The sequence below is a fragment of the Taudactylus pleione genome, unplaced genomic scaffold (genome assembly GCF_031769625.1).
Source record: "Taudactylus pleione unplaced genomic scaffold, aTauple2 ptg001678l, whole genome shotgun sequence".
In the NCBI taxonomy this organism is placed as follows: domain Eukaryota; kingdom Metazoa; phylum Chordata; class Amphibia; order Anura; family Myobatrachidae; genus Taudactylus; species Taudactylus pleione.
In genome coordinates this window covers 38410-64904 of record NW_028286075.1, presented here as the reverse complement: position 1 = coordinate 64904, position 26495 = coordinate 38410, and the positions used below count along the sequence as shown (strand labels likewise).

General features: G+C 42.3%; 1 protein-coding gene across 1 annotated transcript in view; it reads left to right on the top strand.

The window, feature by feature from the left end:
- LOC148439591 (terminal uridylyltransferase 4-like) overlaps positions 1-26230 on the top strand; it is a gene marked incomplete at its 3' end in the record, with an annotated part of 394965 nt that extends 368735 nt beyond the window's left edge. Inside the window, exons 14-19 of the mRNA XM_088464538.1 lie at positions 14288-14438; positions 17048-17134; positions 21390-21493; positions 23587-23644; positions 23733-23836; positions 26141-26230. Coding sequence (XP_088320664.1) covers positions 14288-14438; positions 17048-17134; positions 21390-21493; positions 23587-23644; positions 23733-23836; positions 26141-26230 — 594 coding nt within the window. The remainder of the gene's footprint in view (positions 1-14287; positions 14439-17047; positions 17135-21389; positions 21494-23586; positions 23645-23732; positions 23837-26140) is intronic.
- Between the last annotated feature and the right edge of the window lie 265 nt (positions 26231-26495).

The window sequence follows — 26495 nt, the reverse complement described above, 5'->3', positions numbered from 1 at the left end:
TATTACAACCAGGAGACCTTTTGGGTAAATCTCTGAGATGTAGCAATATTTTTAGTTGCAAAATTGCTCCATATGGGTCAGTCTGGGAGCAGCGATAGGCAGCAAGTTTCAGGTCTTACCCGATATTAGCAAAGGGATCAGAGATAGATATGAGATAGATAGATAGATAGATAGATAGATAGATAGATGTGAGATAGATAGATATGATATAGATATGAGATAGATAGATAGATAGATAGATAGATAGATAGATAGATAGATAGATAGATAGATAGATAGATAGATAGATAGATATGAGATAGATAGATAGATATGATATAGATATGAGATAGATATGAGATAGATAGATAGATATGATATAGATATGAGATAGATAGATAATGAGATAGATAGATAATGAGATAGATAGATATGAGATAGATAGATATGAGATAGATAGATATGATATAGATATGAGATAGATAGATATGAGATAGATAGATATGATATAGATATGAGATAGATAGATATGATATAGATATGAGATAGATAGATATGATATAGATATGAGATAGATAGATATGAGATAGATATGAGATAGATATGAGATAGATAGATATGAGATAGATAGATATGAGACAGATATGAGATAGATAGATATGATATAGATATGAGATAGATAGATATGAGATAGATAGATATGAGATAGATATGAGATAGATAGATATGAGATAGATATTAGATAGATAGATATGATATAGATATGAGATAGATAGATAGATATGAGATAGATATGAGATGGATAGATATGATATAGATATGAGATAGATAGATATGAGATAGATATGAGATAGATATGAGATAGATAGATATGAGATAGATATGAGATAGATATGAGATAGATAGATATGAGATTGATAGATATGAGATAGATATGAGATAGATAGATATTAGATAGATAGAAATGATATAGATACGAGAGAGATAGATATGAGATAGATAGCTATGAGATAGATATGAAATTGATATGAGATAGATATGAGATAGATAGATATTAGATAGATAGATATGATATAGATACGAGAGAGATAGATATGAGATAGATATGAGATTGATAGATATGAGATAGATATGAGATTGATAGATATGATATAGATATGAGATAGATATGAGATAGATATGATATAGATATGAGATAGATAGATATGAGATAGATAGATATGATATAGATATGAGATAGATAGATATGATATAGATATGAGATAGATATGAGATAGATAGATATGAGATAGATAGATATGAGATTGATAGATATGAGATTGATAGATATGAGATTGATAGATATGAGATTGATAGATATGAGATAGATAGATATTAGATAGATATGATATAGATACGAGAGAGATAGATATGAGATAGATATGAGATTGATATGAGATAGATATGAGATAGATAGATATTAGATAGATAGATATGATATAGATACGAGAGAGATAGATATGAGATTGATAGATATGAGATAGATATGAGATTGATAGATATGATATAGATAGATATGAGATAGATAGATAGATATGAGATAGATAGATATGATATAGATATGAGATAGATAGATATGATATAGATATGAGATAGATAGATAGATATGAGATAGATAGATATGATATGATATAGATATGAGATAGATAGATATGATATAGATATGAGATAGATAGATATGATATAGATAGATATGAGATAGATAGATATGAGATAGATAGATATGATATAGATATGAGATAGATATAAGATAGATAGATATGAGATAGATATGGGATAGATATGGGATAGATATGATATAGATATGAGATAGATAGATATGAGATAGATATGAGATAGATAGATATGATATAGATATGGGATAGATAGATATGATATAGATATGGGATAGATAGATATGATATAGATATTAGATAGATAGATATGAGATAGATAGATATGATATAGATAGATATGATATAGATATGAGATAGATAGATATGAGATAGATATGATATAGATATGAGATAGATAGATAGATATGAGATAGATAGATATGATATAGATATGGGATAGATAGATATGATATAGATATGAGATAGATATAAGATAGATAGATATGAGATAGATAGATATGGGATAGATATGAGATAGATATGATATAGATATGAGATAGATAGATATGATATAGATATGGGATAGATAGATATGATATAGATATGGATAGATAGATATGATATAGATATGAGATAGATAGATATGAGATAGATAGATATGAGATAGATAGATATGATATAGATATGAGATAGATAGATATGAGATAGATATGATATAGATATGAGATAGATAGATAGATATGAGATAGATAGATATGAGATAGATAGATATGATATAGATATGAGATAGATAGATATGAGATAGATATAAGATAGATAGATAGATATGAGATAGATAGATATGATATAGATAGATATGATATAGATATTAGATAGATATGAGATAGATAGATATGATATAGATATGAGATAGATATGAGATAGATAGATATGATATAGATATGAGATAGATAGATAGATATGAGATAGATATGAGATAGATAGATATGATATGATATAGATACGAGAGAGATAGATATGAGATAGATAGATAGATATTAGATATATATGAGATAGATATGAGATAGATAGATATGAGAGATATGAGATAGATAGATATGATATAGATACGAGAGAGATAGATATGAGATAGATAGATATGATATAGATATGAGATAGATAGATATGATATAGATATGATATAGATATGAGATACATAGATATAAGATAGATAGATATGAGATAGATATGATATAGATATGAGATAGATAGATATGAGATAGATATGAGATAGATAGATATGATATAGATATGAGATAGATAGATATAAGATAGATAGATATGAGATAGATAGATATGAGATAGATATTAGATAGATATGATATAGATATGAGATAGATAGATATGAGATAGATATGAGATAGATAGATATGATATAGATATGAGATAGATAGATATGATATAGATATGAGATAGATAGATATGAGATAGATAGATATGAGATAGATATGAGATAGATAGATATGATATAGATATGAGATAGATAGATATGATATAGATATGAGATAGATATAAGATAGATAGATATGAGATAGATAGATAATGAGATAGATAGATATGAGATAGATAGATAGATATGAGATAGATAGATAGATATGATATAGATAGATATGATATAGATATTAGATAGATAGATATGATATAGATATGAGATAGATAGATATGATATAGATATGAGATAGATAGATAGATATGATATAGATATGAGATAGATAGATATGATATAGATATGAGATATATAGATATAAGATAGATAGATATGAGAGAGATATGAGATAGATAGATATGAGACAGATATGAGATAGATAGATATGATATAGATATGAGATAGATAGATAGATATGATATAGATATGAGATAGATATGAGATAGATAGATATGAGATAGATATGAGATAGATATTAGATAGATATGAGATAGATAGATATGAGATAGATATGAGATAGATAGATATGATATAGATATGAGATAGATAGATATGAGAGAGATATGAGATAGATAGATATGAGACAGATATGAGATAGATAGATATGAGACAGATATGAGATAGATAGATATGATATAGATATGAGATAGATAGATATGATATAGATATGAGATAGATATGAGATAGATAGATATGAGATAGATATTAGATAGATATGAGATAGATAGATATGAGATAGATAGATATGATATAGATATGAGATAGATAGATATGAGATAGATATGAGATAGATATGAGATAGATAGATATGATATAGATACGAGAGAGATAGATATGAGATAGATAGATAGATAGATATTAGATATATATGAGATAGATATGAGATAGATAGATATGAGAGATATGAGATAGATAGATATGATATAGATACGAGAGAGATAGATATGAGATAGATAGATATTAGATATATATAGATAGATATGAGATAGATAGATAGATATGAGAGAGAGATATTAGATATATATGAGATAGATAGATGGAAATATATATAGATAGATATGAGATAGACAGATATGAGATAGATATTAGATAGATAGATATGAGATAGATATTAGATATATATGAGAGATAGATAGATATTAGATATACAGTATATGAGAGGTAGATGGATATATAGGTAGATATGAGATAGATAGATATGAGATAGATAGATATTAGATATATATGAGATAGATGGATATATAGGTAGATATGAGATAGATGGATATATAAATAGGTAGATATTAGATATATATGAGATAGAAAGATAGATATGAGATAGATAGATATTAGATATATATGAGATAGATATTAGATAGATGGATATGAGATAGATGGATATTAGATATATATGAGAGATAGATATATAGGTAGATATGAGATGGATAGATAGATATGAAATAGATAGATATGAGAGATAGATATTAGATAAATGAGATAGATATTAGATATATATGAGATAGATAGATGGATATATAGGTAGATATTAGACATGAGATAGATAGATAGATGGATATATAGATAGATTTATAAATAATTTTTATCATTAAGCCCCTTTGGGGCCATAGAATCCAGCCTAAAGATCCACTTGGCTTCTTTTATTAATAACATTTTAGCCTTGTTACTACCCCTGGGTGATTCAGGGATATGATCGATTATCATGTATTTAAGTGATGCCAAGGTATGTCCAGCCACTGGTAGGTCCAAGGTATGTCCAGCCACTGGTAGGTCCAAGGTATGTCCCGCCACTGGTAGGTCCAAGGCATGTCCAGCCACTGGTAGGTCCAAGGTATGTCCAGCCACTTGTAGGTCCATGGCATGTCCAGCCACTGGTAGGTCCAAGGCATGTCCAGCCACTGGTAGGTCCAAGGTATGTCCAGCCACTGGTAGGTCCAAGGCATATCCAGCCACTGGTAGGTCCAAGGTATGTCCAGCCACTGGTAGGTCCAAGGCATGTCCAGCCACTGGTAGGTCCAAGGCATGTCCAGCCACTGGTAGGTCCAAGGTATGTCCAGCCACTGGTAGGTCCAAGGTATGTCCAGCCACTGGTAGGTCCAAGGCATGTCCAGCCACTGGTAGGTCCGATTCTTTCCCTGCTGATCTGTGTGGTTCATCCTCTCACGGAATTTGCCAATATGGTACAGCCTACAGGGACAGATAATGATAAATATCACATGTGTAGTGGTACATATAAGCACGTCTCATGTCATATTCTATATGGAAATTGGATGTTTACATTTTTTGCCATAAATCCTATATCTAAAGGTTGCGCAGTTATTGCATTTATAGCATCCTGCCGGTTTATGGTACACATTAGGCGTCCTGTAATGTATGTACAAGTCTGTCTCTAAGGTTACTACCACTCTTGAAGGCTGCCATAGGGCGTACTTTTGGTAATTCTCAGCCCGAAGCCACAATTGGCCAAAGGGCTTGGTGAATAACAGGGCTGGCACAGCATAATCACTAGTCCATGGAATGACATCAATGGTATTTTTAGTTCTTGTCCTTAATAGCTTTTCCCCTGACATTCCAAGCACTTGCTGTTTTGGGAACCTCTGGTATAGAGAACTGGTGTTTTACGGCAGGGGTCTTCAACCCATGGCCCGCGGCGCCGTTCCCCGTGCCCTGCCGATGGTTACTGTAGTGCAGATCGCAGTGAGTGCAGTCTGCACTACACACAGAAACAAGCACATCGCTGGCGACCCTGGCGGCTGTGTGTTTGTTTTACCAGCCAGCCAATGAGAGTCAGACAGACTCTCATTGGCTGCTGCACCCACTGCAGGAGACGGGCTGGAGCTCACTCATGAGCACCATCTTCCGGCTCCCACAGTGGGCGATGGGAGAGACGTAATGACGTCTCTCCCATAATGCATAGCGAGCCGGCCCGAGAGGACGGAGGAGAGGACAGCAGCGGGAGCCGGAGCAGGGATTCAGGTGTTTTATGTTTTGTTTTTTTACATGCGTGTCTTTGTCTGCATTGCTGAGGGGGTGGGGGGTAGGGAGGCACTGCATAGGAGGGGACTACTACTGGCGGCACTATATAAAGGGCACTGCATAGGGGGGGACCACTACTGGGGGAACTGCATAGGGGTTACTACTACTGGGGGCACTATATAAGGGGCACTGCATAGGGAGAGCCACTACTGGGGGCACTGAATAAGGAGGACCACTACAGGGGGCACTGTATAAGGGGCACTGCATAGGGGGTATCTCTACTGTGACCTGCATAAGGGGGACCACTACTGGGGGCACTGCATAGGGGGTATCACTACCGGGGGCACTGTATAAGGGGCACTGCAGAGGGGGGCAGTTATGGGACATAATTAAAATTGTAGAAGGGGGCAGTTATGGGTCATAATTGCGGGAGGAGCGGGCGGAGTCTAAATACTGCAGTATAGCTTAGTGGCCCTCGGCTTCGTCAAATTTTTTAATGTGGCCCACTCTGCCTTAAAAGTTGAAGACCCCGTTGGAGTACGTTGGGCAGAACGTTGACCCGTGGAGCCTGTTCTGGGCCTTCCATTGGATGGATATGGATAAAAACTTCAGAGGGGTGGCAATTGGTCTAAGATGCCTAATGGAGTGGTTGGGGTCCCATTCGGACATCACTGCGGTGTGCGTCAGGCAGAACTTTCCTCATGGGTGTGTTGGAAGACCTGCTATTTATTTTTAAAATGTTGACAGTTACAGCCAACTTATTGACAACTTAATGACTTGAAGATTTAAACCCGGGCAACGCAGAGTACTTCAGCTAGTGTATGTTTTGCGCTTAGAAGATAAGCAGCACTACAGGCGGAACCTCTGTTAGAAGGAACCAATACAACATAAACACAAAAAATTCCAAAGAGCGCTATGTGCAATCAAATTAAGACAGTTTGAGTTAGCAGGTTGCCTGAATGTGAAAGTCCGTCCTCTATACATTTACATAAGGTGTACTCTTGTTGAACTGTTTGATGTTAGACCATGAGGGATTCTGTGGATATGCCCTCCACCAGAAATTCACCCACCAGAAGGCCAAAAAGGCCAATTAAGAAAGATACCATATGTTTATTTTTGATAAAAACATAGGTTCAACATTTAAAAGTCAAGGCCAGTGTAGAGGAGATGTTTTTTTTTTTTTTAGACCCACCCTCACCTTTAAACAGGTGTGAGCTCAATAGGGAGGGAATCTGCACACTACTGGTCAATGGAACCGTAACTGGTAAACCCTACACCTTTCGTGTTTTGACTTCATCAGGGGTAGGTATCAAAGAAATGTATTGATGACCCATAGGGGTATGATTCACAGGTAATAATCGAAAGTTGGTGGGTGCTCTCACAGAAGGGAATACCAAGGTCCTTTGCGGATTTTGAATATTTTTGAAGAGCTTTGGACAGTTACTGCTGACTCACTAAATGTTGTAAATATATTTGAGCTTAACTCTGATCCTTACTATGAACCCAATAGGAGTAGATATTTGATTATCAGACTTGGATCATATTTGGGTCCGATTGGGTTGCGATTAATCAGATTAAGTACAGCGATACCCTCCAACTTTCGATTATTACCTGTAAATCATACCCCTATGGGTTATCAATAAATTTTTTTGGTACCTACAGTACACCTGATGAAGTCGAAAGACGAAAGGTGTAGGGTTTACCAGTTACGGTTCCATTGACCAGTTGTGTGAGGATTCCCTCCTTTATGAGATCACACCTGTATATATATATATATATATTGTGGTGAGAGGGGTTGTCTATCACCTGAATTGCCCACATTCTGGTGGGATAAGCTCCAAGGGAGAGGAAAACCAGACCAGCACATTCTGCAGTTACAATAGAAGTTTGGAATTCCGGGTATTTTGGGCTGCACAGCTCAAAGTGGAGATATGGTATTCCTTGTTTTCCAGGTCGCCCAGAGCCAGCAGGAAGTCAGCAGCACAGGAAGGGTTTAAAACTCTCACACACCTGTTGCTCATTGCTCCTGATGCTGGATAAGTTAGCCAGGCGATAGGTGATTAGCATTAGGGTGCCAGGACCTGGAGGGTCCACAGACATTAGCACAAGGAGTGCTGAGACTTTTTTTTATGCTTGTTTGGTTATTTTATGTGCCTGTATGTGTGCAGGCCGAAACTCACGTATGCTAAGGTGCAGTGTTTGCTGCTATTAAAAAGTCACTGCTTTACCAAAAATACCTGCCTGTCTATTCTAAGATGTATTTTTATTTTAAAACTTTGATATGTCGCCGAAACATTCAGAAGAGACAGAATGGAGAAATAGATGAAGACGTAATAAGATGCAGAAGACATAGTCCTCTGATTAAAAGGACAGTAATAAACATGTAATACAGTGAAAATAAAACAAATCATATATAGGTAAAGAAGAATACTAAGGTAGGGGAGAAACGGAAAGGGGGAGGGGCCGCTTTTTAGGTTATAGATAAAAGAAATGGGTGGGCCTGCGCTCTTACCTGTGGTAAAGGTGTGCACCAAGATAGGTCCATGGAGATTAGGGGTAATTAGAATAAGAAATCCGAAAGCTCCCGGGAAACAGCACCTATAAAGGAAGACTGAATAAAGGCATACCAGGGGCTCCGTATGTGAGAACATTTCCGTGACTTACTATGAAGGTATGCCGTTATCTTCCTATGTGCCAGGGAGAGAGGGTCAGGCTGCTTCCTAGGAGAAGCTCTAAGGCATCGAGCTGCTTTAAGATCCTGGGAAATTAATTTATCCTACAATTTGTCGAAGGAGAAGGAAGGACCACGGATATTTAGCAAATGCTACATTGATTACCTTACTGACAAAGGCCGCTATGTCATCCCAGAAGGCTGCAGTCTATGGGCATTACCACCATCTATGAAGGTATACGGATGGTAGATAGTCAGTCAATACATAGACACCAGAAGGTAGACAGTGAATAGGTTGACGGGTAAATGGTCGACACTAGGGGGAGGATTAGGTGTAAAATGTAAAAAAAAAAACATGTGGACCTTTTCTGTGTCGACCTTTTTACCATGTCAATCTTTTGACCCTGCCGACCTCTTATACCTCACAGAAAAAGGGAAAAAGCAGGTGCATACTCTAAGCACTAAGAACACTGACAATCAGAACCATTAAAATAATCTCTTCATTTTAATACGGAGTACAAATGAGATTCTTAGCACGTTTGGCCAAAAATACATGCCCACCTACCGCGTAACGTGGGCCCCTAACATTCCTAAGGTTCATGTCCAGAACATGAGACCCCCTCCCCCCCCGGCCCAATACAACCAAACCGCCCCAGAGTGAGTGATAAGTAGCAGCTGAGGTGCTAAAATGTGTTACGCCAAACAGTTAAAGCTTTCAGCTCCCATGGCGCCCCGAGACCTCCTCCATATATACCCTGCCCCAGCCACAGGCCTTCAGTTTGTTTGGCGCGGCAGGATCAGACGCACCTTTGTAGCGGGACTGCTCAGACTCCTAAGCTTTTATTCTAGGTTTTATTTTCCATGTTTTGTGGGTTAGCAGTACTGAGGGTCTCCATGTACCAGTAACTGGGCTGGTGATTTTAGCCGGTCACGGCTGAGCTTGCTAGCAGCGAGGCTGGGACCCGGACTGCAACCGGACGCGCGGAGATGTCAGGTAAGGCGATTCCTCGCCTACGGGTAATTGTGCGCGGCAGTCCTTGCTTCCGGAGACACAATGGAAGCCGCTGCAGTCAGGGCCCAGAGCGTCCGCATCCTCACTAGACAGCTGGGGCCAAATTGTCTGACGCTGGGGATCGGCAGCAGGCGCTTCTGCTGCCACGAGGCCAGCGTACCCTGCCGGTTGATGCAGCTTAGGGGGGAGGTAGGCGCTCCCCCGGCAGCTTCGACCCAGACCCTAACCCATATAAGGTTTTTGTGCATCTTGGTTGCTCCGCCTACCCTCCACGTGTATATGAGACGCTCACGCTCCACTATGGGTGCGCTGCTGTAGCTGTTGGTCTCAGGAGGGTTTGGGTCAGTCTCCCTGTATACCTCTCCCTTGGTTAAGGTATATAGTGCTCCGGCGGTTCAAATCCCGACAGCGGCAGCCCGGCAAGGGTGAAGATCCCGATCGTCCCTAAGGTAAGTATCGCTAACCTAATTGTACACCCTTACCCTCCCTTAGGGTTACCTAACCCTAACCTTCCCCGCAAGTGCCTAGCCCTAATCCCCCCTCTAAGTACCTAAACCTAACCCCCCCTTCCCCGCTGCCTAAACCTAAGTCCCCCGAGCGGGTGCCTAACCCTAATCCTCCCTTCTCGCTGCCTAAACCTAACTTCCCCCCGGGGGTGCCTAACCCCCCTTCCCCTAGCCTAAACCTAACCCTCCCGGGGGGGTGCCTAACAGGCGTTGACGCCTGTCATTAGTACCACGCCGGGATTAGAGAGTCTGGAAGCCGGCGGTCGGCATTTAGACCGTCGGCTTCCAGACTACATCCTGTTTCTTGCAAAAACTGAATGACTCCCGCAGCCATTGGGGTATAGACGTTAAAGTGCCCGGCGCCTCTCTGCACTCTCTATACCCAAGGTTTCCAGTAACCCCTGCTGGACGCACAGAACGAATCCGCTGCATGCCGTGTGAGAAAATCTATGGTGATTAACTCCAGCTGAATAATTACCTTTCAGTTGCCATTATATAAAGACTTTTATAGTTAGGACTATTATACTTTTTCTATAACAGGGGCTACGCCTCCACAAAATAGTGTTTTTGGGCCATTATTTTAGGAACATCTACAGCAAATATTACGATATTTTTATGTCTGTATTATCGAAACGAGCAGCTTTCGTATGGAGTAAGATTTATTTTCTTGATGCGTAATAACAATAAAAAAACTCTGGTATGTGTTCATTAATAAATGTGATTTGTATTTGATGTCAAATTATGAAAATGTTGCTAAGCCTTTTCTTTGAATCAAGTTTACTACTTTTTTTTAGGTATTTTATACAACCGTTGCTATACTGTGAGAATGAATGGCGTATATAATCCACTTAACACGTTTACAATATTTTATATCAATTTATTTTCCTTTATGATTTATTTAAAAAAAATGTTGTATGTGCAGCATCATGTTTACGTAATGTACCTGAATATAAAATGCAGTTTTATATCAGGTTAAGGAAGATTTAGAGATCTTTTTAGTGTTGATCCCATTTTGGGGGAAATGGTCTTGGCTACTCCTTGTTAGTTATATGAGAGATCTCTTCCTGCCTAAGGAGGCAATATCATTACTTACTAATGTGTAACCAGCCAGGCTAGTGAGTGACTAACATAAGAGGAATGACCGGGTTATTGTCTGTCTATAGCACTGATTACATGGTGATTGCATGGTGATTGTATGGTGATTACATGGTGATTACATGGTGATTACATGGTGATTGTATGGTGATTACATGGTGATTACATGGTTGTTGCATGGTGATTACATGGTTGTTACATGGTGATTACATGGTTGTTACATGGTGATTACATGGTTGTTACATGGTGATTGCATGGTGGTACATGGTTGTTACATGGTGATTGCATGGTGGTTACATGGTGGTTACCTGGTGATTGCATGATGATTACATGGTGATTGCATGGTGATTACATGGTGATTACATGGTTGTTACATGGTGATTGCATGGTGATTATATGATGATTATATGATGATTACATGGTGATTACATGGTTGTTACATGGTGATTACATGGTTGTTACATGATGATTACATGTTTGTTACATGGTGATTGCATGGTGATTATATGGTGATTGCATGGTGATTACATGGTTGTTACATGGTGATTGCATGGTGATTGTATGGTGATTGCATGGTGGTTACATGGTTGTTACATGGTTGTTACATGGTTGTTACATGGTGATTACATGGTGATTGCATGGTGATTACATGGTTGTTACATGGTGATTGCATGGTGATTACATGGTTGTTACATGGTGATTACATGGTGATTACATGGTGATTGCATGGTGATTACATGGTTGTTACATGGTGGTTACCTGGTGATTGCATGGTGATTACATGGTGATTGCATGGTGATTACATGGTGATTGCATGGTGATTACATGGTGATTACATGGTTGTTACATGGTGATTACATGGTTGTTACATGGTGATTACATGGTGATTATATGATGATTACATGGTGATTACATGGTTGTTACATGGTGATTACATGGTTGTTACATGATGATTACATGGTTGTTACATGGTGATTGCATGGTGATTATATGGTGATTGCATGGTGATTGCATGGTTGTTACATGGTTGTTACATGGTGATTGCATGGTGATTGCATGGTGATTACATGGTTGTTACATGGTTGTTACATGGTTACATGGTGATTACATGGTGATTGCATGGTGATTACATGGTTGTTACATGGTGATTGCATGGTGATTACATGGTTGTTACATGGTGATTGCATGGTGATTACATGGTGATTATATGATGATTACATGGTGATTACATGGTTGTTACATGGTGATTACATGGTTGTTACATGATGATTACATGGTTGTTATATGGTGATTACATGGTTGTTACATGGTGATTGTATGGTGATTGCATGGTGATTACATGGTTGTTACATGGTGATTACATGGTGATTACATGGTTGTTACATGGTGATTACATGGTGATTGCATGGTGATTACATGGTTGTTACATGGTGATTACATGGTGATTACATGGTTGTTACATGGTGATTACATGGTGATTGCATGGTGATTACATGGTTGTTACATGGTTGTTACAAGGTGATTATATGGTGATTACATGGTGATTGCATGGTGATTACATGGTTGTTACATGGTGATTACATGGTTGTTACATGGTGATTACATGGTTGTTACATGGTGATTACATGGTTGTTACATGGTGATTACATGGTTGTTACATGGTGATTACATGGTTGTTACATGGTGATTGCATGGTGATTACATGGTGATTATATGATGATTACATGGTGATTACATGGTTGTTACATGGTTGTTACATGATAATTACATGGTTGTTACATGGTGATTATATGGTGATTACATGGTGATTGCATGGTGATTACATGGTGATTACATGGTTGTTACATGGTTGTTACATGGTGATTATATGGTGATTACATGGTGATTACATGGTGATTACATGGTGGTTACATGGTTGTTACATGGTTGTTACATGGTGATTACATGGTGGTTACATGGTGATTGCATGGTGATTACATGGTTGTTACATGGTTGTTACATGGTTGTTACATGGTGATTGCATGGTGATTGCATGGTGATTACATGGTTGTTACATGGTGATTACATGGTGATTACATGGTTGTTACATGGTGATTATATGGTGATTATATGGTGATTACATGGTGATTGTATGGTGATTGCATGGTGATTACATGGTGATTACATGGTTGTTGCATGGTGATTACATGGTTGTTACATGGTGATTACATGGTTGTTACATGGTTGTTACATGGTTGTTACATGGTGATTACATGGTTGTTACATGGTGATTGCATGGTGATTACATGGTTGTTACATGGTTGTTACATGGTTGTTACATGGTGATTGCATGGTGATTGCATGGTGATTACATGGTTGTTACATGGTGATTACATGGTGATTACATGGTTGTTACATGGTGATTATATGGTGATTATATGGTGATTACATGGTGATTGTATGGTGATTGCATGGTGATTACATGGTTGTTGCATGGTGATTACATGGTTGTTACATGGTTGTTACATGGTTGTTACATGGTGATTACATGGTTGTTACATGGTGATTACATGGTTGTTACATGGTTGTTACATGGTGATTACATGGTGATTACATGGTTGTTACATGGTTGTTACATGGTTGTTACATGGTGATTACATGGTTGTTACATGGTGATTACATGGTTGTTACATGGTGATTACATGGTTGTTACATGGTTGTTACATGGTTGTTACATGGTTGTTACGTGGTACGACCCTCTAGGAAAGTCAGTAAAAATGTTCATCAGTTATAAAAATGGTGGCATTGTCATAACAACTAATCAGAAGGTGGCAGTTATGCCCTGATTGACGGCCACGGGCAGCACCATCTCTTCTACAGCGTTACCTGGGGGCAGTCTTTATTAATGTTGCACTATTTGGTTGTGGTCTTTATATTACGCCACTTCCAACTGACGCACGGCTTCTGTTACAGCCTCCCACCATAGTCTGCAGCATCTGCAAGCGCGATGGCCACTCCAAAGATGACTGTCCTGAAGATTTTAAGAAGATTGACCTGAAGCCCCTGCCCCCCATGAATGCCCGATTCCGGGATATACTGGACAGAGTGTGCAAGAAGTGCTATGGTAGGCTGTAATGCTGAGTGTTATCTAGTCTCGCCTCTAATGTCATGTCATTTATTCCAAGTACCCCTTAATGCAGCGATGGGCAATATGGCACATTCAGGGGTCACATGGACGGCCCGCTAGCATCCAGAAGGGATGCACATTACCTTTAATCGCCATTATAACCATATATATACATAAAATCAAAAGTTTTACTAGAAATCATCACCTAAGAGATATTTATCATAAGAAATGTAGATGAGCTATTTTTAGGATTTATAGTATTTCTATATGAAAGGTTATTGCATTGTTCTATGGTAAGAATTGCTGGACTGATGTTTATGTACACACTTTAACTAATGTACTATGGCAAATATAGCTCAAATATAGCTTTAAAATGAAACCTATGTATTACATTGCCCTTGACGCTACATTGCTCCCAGAGGCAGTTGGTAGAGGGAACTGCCCAACAAACTTCCCTGCAGAAGACTATTGGGAAATGATTCAAGTAAATGTGTCCACCAACTCAATTTCTGCATTAATGAGAGCGCTTATACCGTTTATTATCAATGTTACCTCGGACCTGATAGACTCCTCCACTACCTCTGACTGCTGGCTGGTTGTCCATTAATAGGTGCATTCATACACATCTGCTGGTCCTCTAATTGGGATAAAGTTTTGTCTCTCTGCTCCCCTCTCCTTCAGCACCATGCCCGTTCTCCTCTGCTCCCCTCTCCTTCAGCACTGTGCCCGTTCTCCTCTGCTCCCCTCTCAGCACCGTGCCCGTTCTCCTCTGCTCCCCTCTCCTTCAGCACCGTGCCCGTTCTCCTCTGCTCCCCTCATAGCACTGTGCCCATTCTCCTCTGCTCCCCTCTCCTTCAGCACCGTGCCCGTTCTCCTCTGCTCCCCTCTCAGCACCGTGCCCGTTCTCCTCTGCTCCCCTCTCCTTCAGCACCATGCCCGTTCTCCTCTGCTCCGCTCTCAGCACCGTGCCCGTTCTCCTCTGCTCCCCTCTCCTTCAGCACCATGCCCGTTCTCCTCTGCTCCCCTCTCCTTCAGCACCGTGCCCGTTCTCCTCTGCTCCCCTCTCCTTCAGCACCGTGCCCGTTCTCCTCTGCTCCCCTCATAGCACCGTGCCCGTTCTCCTCTGCTCCCCTCTCCTTCAGCACCATGCCCGTTCTCCTCTGCTCCCCTCTCCTTCAGCACCGTGCCCGTTCTCCTCTGCTCCCCTCTCCTTCAGCACCATGCCCGTTCTCCTCTGCTCCCCTCTCCTTCAGCACCGTGCCCGTTCTCCTCTGCTCCCCTCTCCTTCAGCACCATGCCCGTTCTCCTCTGCTCCCCTCTCCTTCAGCACCGTGCCCGTTCTCCTCTGCTCCCCTCTCAGCACCGTGCCCGTTCTCCTCTGCTCCCCTCTCCTTCAGCACCGTGCCCGTTCTCCTCTGCTCCCCTCATAGCACTGTGCCCGTTCTCCTCTGCTCCCCTCTCCTTCAGCACCATGCCCGTTCTCCTCTGCTCCCCTCTCCTTCAGCACTGTGCCCGTTCTCCTCTGCTCCCCTCTCCTTCAGCACCGTGCCCGTTCTCCTCTGCTCCCCTCTCCTTCAGCACCGTGCCCGTTCTCCTCTGCTCCCCTCTCCTTCAGCACCATGCCCGTTCTCCTCTGCTCCCCTCTCCTTCAGCACCGTGCCCGTTCTCCTCTGCTCCCCTCTCCTTCAGCACCGTGCCCGTTCTCCTCTGCTCCCCTCATAGCACTGTGCCCGTTCTCCTCTGCTCCCCTCTCCTTCAGCACCGTGCCCATTCTCCTCTGCTCCCCTCTCCTTCAGCACCATGCCCGTTCTCCTCTGCTCCCCTCTCCTTCAGCACCATGCCCGTTCTCCTCTGCTCCCCTCTCCTTCAGCACCATGCCAGTTCTCCTCTGCTCCCCTCTCCTTCAGCACTGTGCCCGTTCTCCTCTGCTCCCCTCATAGCACTGTGCCCGTTCTCCTCTGCTCCCCTCTCAGCACTGTGCCCGTTCTCCTCTGCTCCCCTCTCAGCACTGTGCCCGTTCTCCTCTGCTGCCCCTCTCAGCACTGTGCCCGTTCTCCTCTGCTCCCCTCTCAGCACTGTGCCCGTTCTCCTCTGCTGCCCCTCCGAGCACTTGATAAGCATTTGGCAAAACTTGCTTCTTGCTGCTGCTAGATACCTAATTGCTAAAACATAGAAACAAAGTAAATCTACATGCGTTTCGCCCTTGAAGTCCTATATCTGATTTATCCATATATTATCTGTCACCTGCATGATAAAGATGATACATTCCATCATGTCAGTTATATCTGTACCCCCCTCTCCCCCCGAAGGAAAACTGTAAAAACTTTACGACACCGTTTTCTCCGGGTTCTTTGTCTGATTTACTATTTTATTGTTGTGGATTCCAATTAATTTATACTCTACATCCTCCTATGTGATACAGGTTCACGTCTGTAACACAGACCTTTTTTTTCCCCCATTAAGATCATTTTAATTTTAATTAGTTTGTTTTAAAGACGTCAGCTGAGCGATGTATTCTTAGCTATTAAATATTGTTTTTCAAATGAATGAACGTAATAATGTGACCTGGTGGAAATGTTTTTCATACACGTGTTTGTTTTTCTCAGAGGAATTATCTCCTAATGTTTCTGAGCAGCACAATCGGGAGCAGATACTTATATACCTGGAGAGATTTATCCGGAAAGAGTTCAATAGTGAGTAGAATCCAGCTTCCCCAGAGATCGCTATGTTTGTAAAGTGCGCTGGAAGCCATTCGCTGTGTGTGGGTCGGAGGCAGCTTGTAGCTAAGGGGGATATCCACAATGGGGCGATGATGGCTTTAATAAGCTCTCTATAATAAATAACCATTTCATTATTCACCATGTCTGCCAAAAACCTAAGATTACCCCACCTTAACCTATACAAGCTTAATATTGTGCCATTAATAGTTTATATACAGATAATTAGTGCTGACCTCAAGTGCTACAAAATAACCCAGCTGCCTTAATTACTGGTGGGGCCCCTATAGAATCCACTGGGAGGCAAATTAATAATGATATGAAAACAATAAGCGCCAGGCGCTTGGATATAATGACCACACTAGCAGTTGAAAAAACAAATAATATCACAATTTGACAATGTTAGTTAATATAAGACCCTTTCCTTCTGAATCTGGATGTTCTCCCCTTGTGCAAACTACTTACAGGAAAGAAGAGGGTTAATTACATGTAGAAATAATTTGTCCCAAAGGGTCCGCTTCTCCTTCCTTCTCTTTACCGCTGATATTTTATATAGGCTCCTTTCTGGATCAAAACAAATGATGAAAGAAAAAAATGTATATACAGTCAGGTCCATAAATATTGGGACATTGACAGAATTTTCATATTTTGGCCTCTATTCACCACCACAATGGCTTTGAAATGAAACAAACAAGATGTGATTTACCTGCAGACTTTCAGATTTAATTTGAGGGTAATTACATCCAAATCAGGTGAACGGTGTAGGAATTACAACGGTTTCTATATGTGCCTCCCACTTTTTAAGGGGCCAAAGTAATTGGACAAACTAAACAATCCTAAATCTAACTTTCACTTTTTAATACTTTGTTGCAAATCCTTTGCAGGCAATTACAGCCTGAAGTCTGGAACGCATAGACATCACCAGACGCTGGGTTTCATCCCTGGTGATGCTCTGCCAGGCCTCTACTGCAAATGTCTTCAGTTCCTGCTTGTTCTTGGGGCATTTTCCCTTCAGTTTTGTCTTCATCAAGTGAAATGCATGCTCAATCAGATTCAGGTCAGGGGATTGACTTGGCCATTGCGTAACATTCCACTTTTTAGCCTTAAAGAACTCTTTGGTTGCTTTTGCAGTATGCTTTGGGTCATTGTCCATCTGCACTGTGAAGCGCCATCCAATGAGTTCTGAAGCATTTGACTGAATATGAGCATATAATATTGCCCGAAACACTTCAGAATTCATTCTGCTGCTTTTGTCAGCAGTCACATCATCAATAAATACTAGGCAACCAGTTCCATTGGCAGCCATACATGCCCACGCCATGATACTACCACCACCATGCTTCACTGATGAGGTGGTATATTTTGGATTATGAGCAGTTCCTTTCCTTCTCTTCTCTTCCCATCACTCTGGTACAAGTTGATCTTTGTCTCATCTGTCCATAGGATGTTATTCCAGAACTGTAATAGATTTTTTAGATGTTGTTTGGCAAACTGTAATCTGGTCTTCCTGTTTTTGTGGCTCACCAATGGTTTACATCTTGTGGTGGACCCTCTATATTCACTCTTGTGAAGTCTTCTCTTGATTGTTGACTTTGACACATATACACCTACCTCCTGGAGAGTGTTCTTGATTTGGCCAACTGTTGTGAAGGGGTTTTTCTTCACCAGGGAAATAATTCTTCTGTCATCCACCACAGTTGTTTTCCGTGGTCTTCCGGGTCTTTTGGTGTTGCTGAGCTCTCCGGTGCGTTCTTTCTTTTTAAGAATGTTCCAAACAGTTGATTTGGTCACACCTAATGTTTTTGCCATCTCTCTGATGGGTTTGTTTTGATTTTTCAGCCTAATGATGGCTTCACTGATAGTGACAGCTCTTTGGATCTCATAGTGAGAGTCGAGAGCAACTGATTCCAAATGCAAATGTCACACCTAGAATCAACTCCAGACCTTTTACCTGCTTAATTGATAATGAAATAACGAGGGAATAGCCCACACCTGTCCATGAAATAGCTTTTGAGTTGATAGTCCCATTACTTTTGGCACCTTAAAAAGTGGGAGGCACATATAGAAACAGTTGTAATTCCTACACCGTTCACCTGATTTGGATGTAATTACCCTCAAATTAAATCTGAAAGTCTGCAGGTAAATCACATCTTGTTTGTTTCATTTCAAAGCCATTGTGGTGGTGACTAGAGGCCAAAATATGAAAATTCTGTCAATGTCCCAATATTTATGCACCTGACTGTATAAATTGTATGTACAATGCAAATGTGCCAATCAGTACAATTTATTAATCATCAAATGCGACAACAATTTATAGCTTTCCATAAAAAAAGTATTTGTAGCTAAAAAATACGAAGTACCAGCAATTGCATGATTAAAATCAAATCTCATATCTCCTCAGATGTAATTATACGTGGGTTTCCTTAGCCTGACCATTTCTCTCTATATGTATGATGTATGTATGTATATGTATATATAGATATAGATATAAGAAGGTATATGATGCATAATAATATAACAATGATAGTAATTAGCCCTGAATCAGTGTAGTAGGATTGATCACTGAGCTGCACTTCTAATACTCCGCCCTGCGGCCGCGTCCGGCACCTGGTGTTTCGATGGATCTCACCTCTTGGCCCTTAAGGCGCATACACACTGGACAATAATTGTGAACGATAACGATATCGTTGAAGGATATATCATTCATATCATTCAGTGTGTATATAGTAAACGACAGACGATGCACGCTCCCACGAGTCGTTAACGATATCCCCAGTAGCCTGAATATGCAGCTCAGTCTGGGCATTTTGTTAGCGTGCCGTGCTGCCGAATGCATCGTGGCCCCACTCACCCATCCCACCCCGCTGGCTTTCGTCGTTATCAGCAAGTATGTATGCACTTACCGGTGCCGGGCCCGCCTCTGCCGATGTTGCTCCCTGGACACATCATCCAGTGTGTACGGGCCTTTAGTGTTAGTTGAGGTTACTGTCCACTAAAATTCAGACTGTAGTTGTGCCCAGTATAGGCCGTGGGCACCTCTATAACTTCTCTGCTGCCTCTAGCCGCTGCAGTATGAACTTGCGGCGTCTCCTGTGTGGCCGCTGATTAAGGAGGACTTGATACAATGTGGCGCAGAGACTACGTGCTGGTGAAGGTAACGCGTTTCTTCCCATCAGAGGGGTGTGCCTGGACAGCAGAGGGGTGTGCCTGGACAGCAGAGGGGTGTGCCTGGACAGCAGAGGGGTGTGCCTGGACAGCAGAGGGGTGTGCCTGGACAGCAGAGGGGTGTGCCTGGACAGCAGAGGGGTGTGCCAGGACAGCAGAGGGGTGTGCCAGGACAGCAGAGGGGTGTGCCAGGACAGCAGAGGGGTGTGCCTGGACAGCAGAGGGGTGTGCCTGGACAGCAGAGGGGTGTGCCTGGACAGCAGAGGGGTGTGCCTGGACAGCAGAGGGGTGTGCCTGGACAGCAGAGGGGTGTGCCTGGACAGCAGAGGGGTGTGCCTGGACAGCAGAGGGGTGTGCCTGGACAGCAGAGGGGTGTGCCAGGACAGCAGAGGGGTGTGCCAGGACAGCAGAGGGGTGTGCCTGGACAGCAGAGGGGTGTGCCTGGACAGCAGAGGGGTGTGCCTGGACAGCAGGAATCCTTATATAAAGTACTACAGTACAAATATGGTGCATTATCCTGACAATTCTCTAATGTAAAATCAGCAGCTTACAGAACATACTGTATGCGTCCCAATAAAAGACAAATCCAGAATAACAACATATAGAATGTGAATGCCCCTAAAAGACTTATTCTTGGCTGGGAACACACTGGAGCAATGGGCATTCGTTCTGGCATCGGAACAGTGATTGTGCGTCCACACTGGACGACTTTATGATGACAGAACAATCACCGTTACGTCATTCATTAACAATGCACTTGCCGATGTTTAGCACATCAAACCTGGTGACCGTCGCCAGCGACCAGAGGAACCTGCAAACGCCGTTACACACTGAGCGATGTAGGCGATATGTCGTTAGGAAACAGCATATGGGCCCGACATCGCTCCAGTGTGTAACACAAGTGTGTAACAGTGTCACTGCGGATGGTCCCAGGACCCGCGTGGTGCTAGGGAGACTCTTACACACTTTTCTTGCTGAAATAAAGCGCGGTGTGTAGGTCAGAGGGGGAACTCTGCATAATTCATAATAAAATCAAGCTGACTTTTCCTCTGGACTTTCCAATTAGGTAATGCCAGATTGTGCTTGTTTGGCTCATCCAAGAATGGTTTTGGTTTTCGTGACAGTGACCTTGACATCTGTATGACCCTGGAAGGCCATGAGAACGCGGAGGTAAGGGGTCCTTTGTGCCAAGTAATATTTTGGGATCAACTTAGATTTGAATAAGTAGTTTGTATATACTGATTATATCGCAGAGCAGCCCATGGACATATATTTATATGATATACTTACATAGAGTTGTCTCTTATATAACAGGTGTGATGTCTATAATCTCTGTGTCATTACCGAGTATAAAAAATAATGTGATTTATATATTCATCTTCTGTGTGGGTGTTTTACTGTCATCGCAGCCCCATAATCTGTGCTCTAAGTGCGTTCTCTGTATCTGGAGAAGACCCCTCTTTTCTCTCCTTTGGTGTTTGCAGCTGTGATCCCGATATTACATACAGACTACATGCGCCTGACAATAGGTTTTCTGTTAATTAGTGTCTTGTATTTTGCATACAAGAACGTTTATCCCCTTCTCTACAGAATGGTAGGCGGGCTATGCTACTCTCCAGGGTGGACACTGAATAATATTTGCTTTACTAGGTACAGCCTCATACAGATGTGTCCTCATACATCTAGCCTCAATAAGCCACATGGCACGAGTAAGTCGCCAGGTCCCATGTGCCAGGCACAATGCGATTCTCTAGGACGCACCAGGTGACTCTGCTAGTGCCGGGCACAATGTGATGCTCTAGGACGCACCAGGTGACTCTGCTAGTGCCGGGCACAATGCGATGCTCTAGGACGCACCAGGTGACTCTGCTATTGCCGGGCACAATGTGATGCTCTAGGACGCACCAGGTGACTCTGCTAGTGCCGGGCACAATGCGATGCTCTAGGACGCACCAGGTGACTCTGCTATTGCCGGGCACAATGTGATGCTCTAGGACGCACCAGGTGACTCTGCTAGTGCCGTGCACAATGTGATGCTCTAGGACGCACCAGGTGACTCTGCTATTGCCGGGCACAATGTGATGCTCTAGGACGCACCAGGTGACTCTGCTAGTGCCGTGCACAATGTGATGCTCTAAGATGCACCGGGTGACTCTGCTAGTGGCAGGAACAGTGCGATGCTCTCGGACGCACCAGGTGGCTCTGCTAGTGCCGGGCACAATGCGATTCTCTAGGACGCACCATGTGAATCTGCTAGTGCCGGGCACAATGCGATGCTCTAGGACGCACCAGGTGACTCTGCTAGTGCCGGACACAATGTGATGCTCTAGGACGCACCAGGTGACTCTGCTAGTGCCGGACACAATGTGATGCTCTAGGACGCACCAGGTGACTCTGCTAGTGCCGGGCACAATGCGATGCTCTAGGACGCACCAGGTGACTCTGCTAGTGCCGGGCACAATACGATGCTCTAGGACGCACCAGGTGACTCTGCTAGTGCCGGACACAATGTGATGCTCTAGGACGCACCGGGTGACTCTGCTAGTGCCGGACACAATGTGATGCTCTAGGACGCACCAGGTGACTCTGCTAGTGCCGGGCACAATGCGATGCTCTAGGACGCACCAGGTGACTCTGCTAGTGCCGGGCACAATGCGATGCTCTAGGACGCACCAGGTGACTCTGCTAGTGCCGGGCACAATGCGATGCTCTAGGACGCACCAGGTGACTCTGCTAGTGCCGGGCACAATGCGATGCTCTAGGACGCACCAGGTGACTCTGCTAATTAATTTGATGTGCGATACTTTTATATCTGTGTGTGACTGAGTCTCTATACGAAGCTCGATGGAACTTGGCGTGGAAGAAAGCCGTGCGCTGCATTGTAGCACTTTGTATGACGTTTCACACACAGATATACAAGTGTTGCACATACAACTAATCGGCACAGTCTCCTGATACGTGTAAGTTGCATCACATAGCGCCAAATATGCATTTTTGGTAAAAAAAAAAAGCCCAGCGCTAGCAGAGTAGTACGGGACTTGACGCGCTGAGAGTGGCTGTTTGGCGCAACTTCAGCAATGATATACGAAGACACATCTATAGGTCCACAATGTCTGGCGTTACAGATATGCGCAATAAATATATTAATGATCTATAAGATTACAGTATAATTGTTATTGTAGGCACTGATCGCAGATGGTTGATACATAACTTATTTCAGAAAGGAAAAATTAATAACCTGTTATGATTTTGTTCTTTGTTAGAAACTAAATTGCAAAGAAATTATTGAAGGCTTGGCAAAGGTTCTTAAAAGGCATCCAGGTAATATATTGATGTGTACTAATAACCTTTTTATTACACACATTGTCCGTTCTCATTACATATGGGATGTCACTGTCATTTTATTTAGGCTTAAGGAATATTTTGCCAATAACAACGGCCAAGGTCCCGATTGTGAAGTTTGAGCACCGAGAGAGTGGGGTAGAAGGTGACATCAGTTTGTACAACACACTAGTAAGTTCCCTTGTTTTGTCCTAGATACTAAAGTTTATAGCATTCTGGCCAACTCTCCCTGATTGCCTGAAATACTGCCCAACTCTCCCTGATTGCCTGAAATAGTGGCAATCTCCCTGACTCCCTGATTGCCTGAAATAGTGGCAATCTCCCTGACTCCCTGATTGCCTGAAATAGTGGCAATCTCCCTGACTCCCTCATTGCCTGAAATAGTGGCAATCTCCCTGACTCCCTGATTGCCTGAAATAGTGGCAATCTCCCTGACTCCCTGATTGCCTGAAATATTGGCAATCTCTCTGACTCCCTGATTGGCTGAAATAGTGGCAATCTCCCTGACTCCCTGATTGCCTGAAATAGTGGCAATCTCCCTGACTCCCTGATTGCCTGAAATAGTGGCAATCTCTCTGACTCCCTGATTGCCTGAAATAGTGGCAATCTCCCTGACTCCCTGATTGGCTGAAATAGTGGCAATCTCTCTGACTCCCTGATTGCCTGAAATATTGGCAATCTCCCTGACTCCCTGATTGGCTGAAATAGTGGCAATCTCTCTGACTCCCTGATTGCCTGAAATAGTGGCAATCTCCCTGACTCCCTGATTGCCTGAAATAGTGGCAATCTCCCTGACTCCCTCATTGCCTGAAATAGTGGCAATCTCCCTGACTCCCTGATTGGCTGAAATAGTGGCAATCTCTCTGACTCCCTGATTGCCTGAAATAGTGGCAATCTCTCTGACTCCCTGATTGCCTGAAATAGTGGCAATCTCCCTGACTCCCTGATTGCCTGAAATATTGGCAATCTCCCTGACTCCCTCATTGCCTGAAATAGTGGCAATCTCCCTGACTCCCTGATTGCCTGAAATAGTGGCAATCTCTCTGACTCCCTGATTGCCTGAAATAGTGGCAATCTCTCTGACTCCCTGATTGCCTGAAATAGTGGCAATCTCCCTGACTCCCTGATTGCCTGAAATAGTGGCAATCTCCCTGACTCCCTCATTGCCTGAAATAGTGGCAATCTCCCTGACTCCCTGATTGCCTGAAATAGTGGCAATCTCCCTGACTCCCTGATTGCCTGAAATATTGGCAATCTCCCTGACTCCCTGATTGCCTGAAATAGTGGCAATCTCCCTGACTCCCTGATTGGCTGAAATAGTGGCAATCTCCCTGACTCCCTGATTGCCTGAAATAGTGGCAATCTCCCTGACTCCCTGATTGGCTGAAATAGTGGCAATCTCCCTGACTCCCTGATTGGCTGAAATAGTGGCAATCTCCCTGACTCCCTGATTGGCTGAAATAGTGGCAATCTCCCTGACTCCCTGATTGGCTGAAATATTGGCAATCTCCCTGACTCCCTGATTGGCTGAAATAGTGGCAATCTCCCTGACTCCCTGAAGAGTCCAGCAATCTCCCTGATTGCACCTTACCCTATTTGTGTAGCTGTTATACACTTAGATATATACATTCATATGGGATCGTTAGTGCCATTTCCCTGCATTGGTTTTCAGACACAGTGAGGGGAATTCAATTCAGCGCGATGATGAATAGCTGCGGGAGGGAGCTCAGTTCAACGCGTTGTGCGCCTTGTCGAGAAGCAGAGAATTCCGATTCTCACGACTTAAGCTGGTTGTTAAGCCGCGGTAACAGACAATCTGTAAGTAAAGTGCCGGGTGTGCGGCTGTTAGCGCCGCACTAAGCCGGCAAACAGCTACGCGCCCGGCACCTTTGTTGGATTTCTCTTCGCATCCCCAGGGGGGTGCGAGAAGAAATCCTTTGCCCGCCCAAACAGCACGGTGTATTGAATAGGTGCGGGAGCTCCCTCCCAGGGCTATTCTACATCGCACTGAACTGAATTCCCCCCAATGATCCCTATGGCTACATTTATTTTCATACAAGGTTTCTTATGACCACTTTTATGAAATCACTTGTCAATCACAATCATGAACAAGCCCTGAAAAGTTTTAATCAACTAGAAGATCTCACTAACTGCTTTGGGGCTCATATACATTTGGATGTTAATTTTATGACACCTCTCATATGTAGCAGTACTGTCCACTTTACCACTGTGCTCATAGGTGCTGCTTTCACAATCTCCCTGAAATGCTTTTTCAAAAGTAGGTAAGTATGGTGTATAGACCGTATGTGGGAGATCACTGGTCACCTGGCACCTATCTCTCATTCCCTTTATATAGTCGGGGATGAAGGTGTATAAGTGCTGGGCAGGATGGCCGGAAGCCACGCAATCATATATACAGTATGTGTAATGTGCAGGTCTTCATCTAAAGTCTTTCTATGTGTCTGTCATTTCCAGGCTCAGCACAACACCCGGATGCTAGCTACATATGCAGCCATTGATGCAAGAGTAAAGTACCTGGGATACACTGTCAAGTTCTTTGCCAAGGTAATTCATATTGCTCATAGATTTACATCTGTGTGATCTCAAGTCCAGGTGCCTGATACAATAACTCCCATAGTGTAACACGGAGCAATAACTCCTGCAGATACCGATGTCTAAATCAAGGCTCAGAGAGCTGGGAATGTACCGGTGTGTCCCAGTGTCACTGCAGCCAACACTGGACGTCTTGCAGTGGGGAAGGCAGCGGTGAGCTTGGAAAGGCTGATGGTTCATTGAACAAGTGGCATTCATGTGCAAAATTCAGCTACAG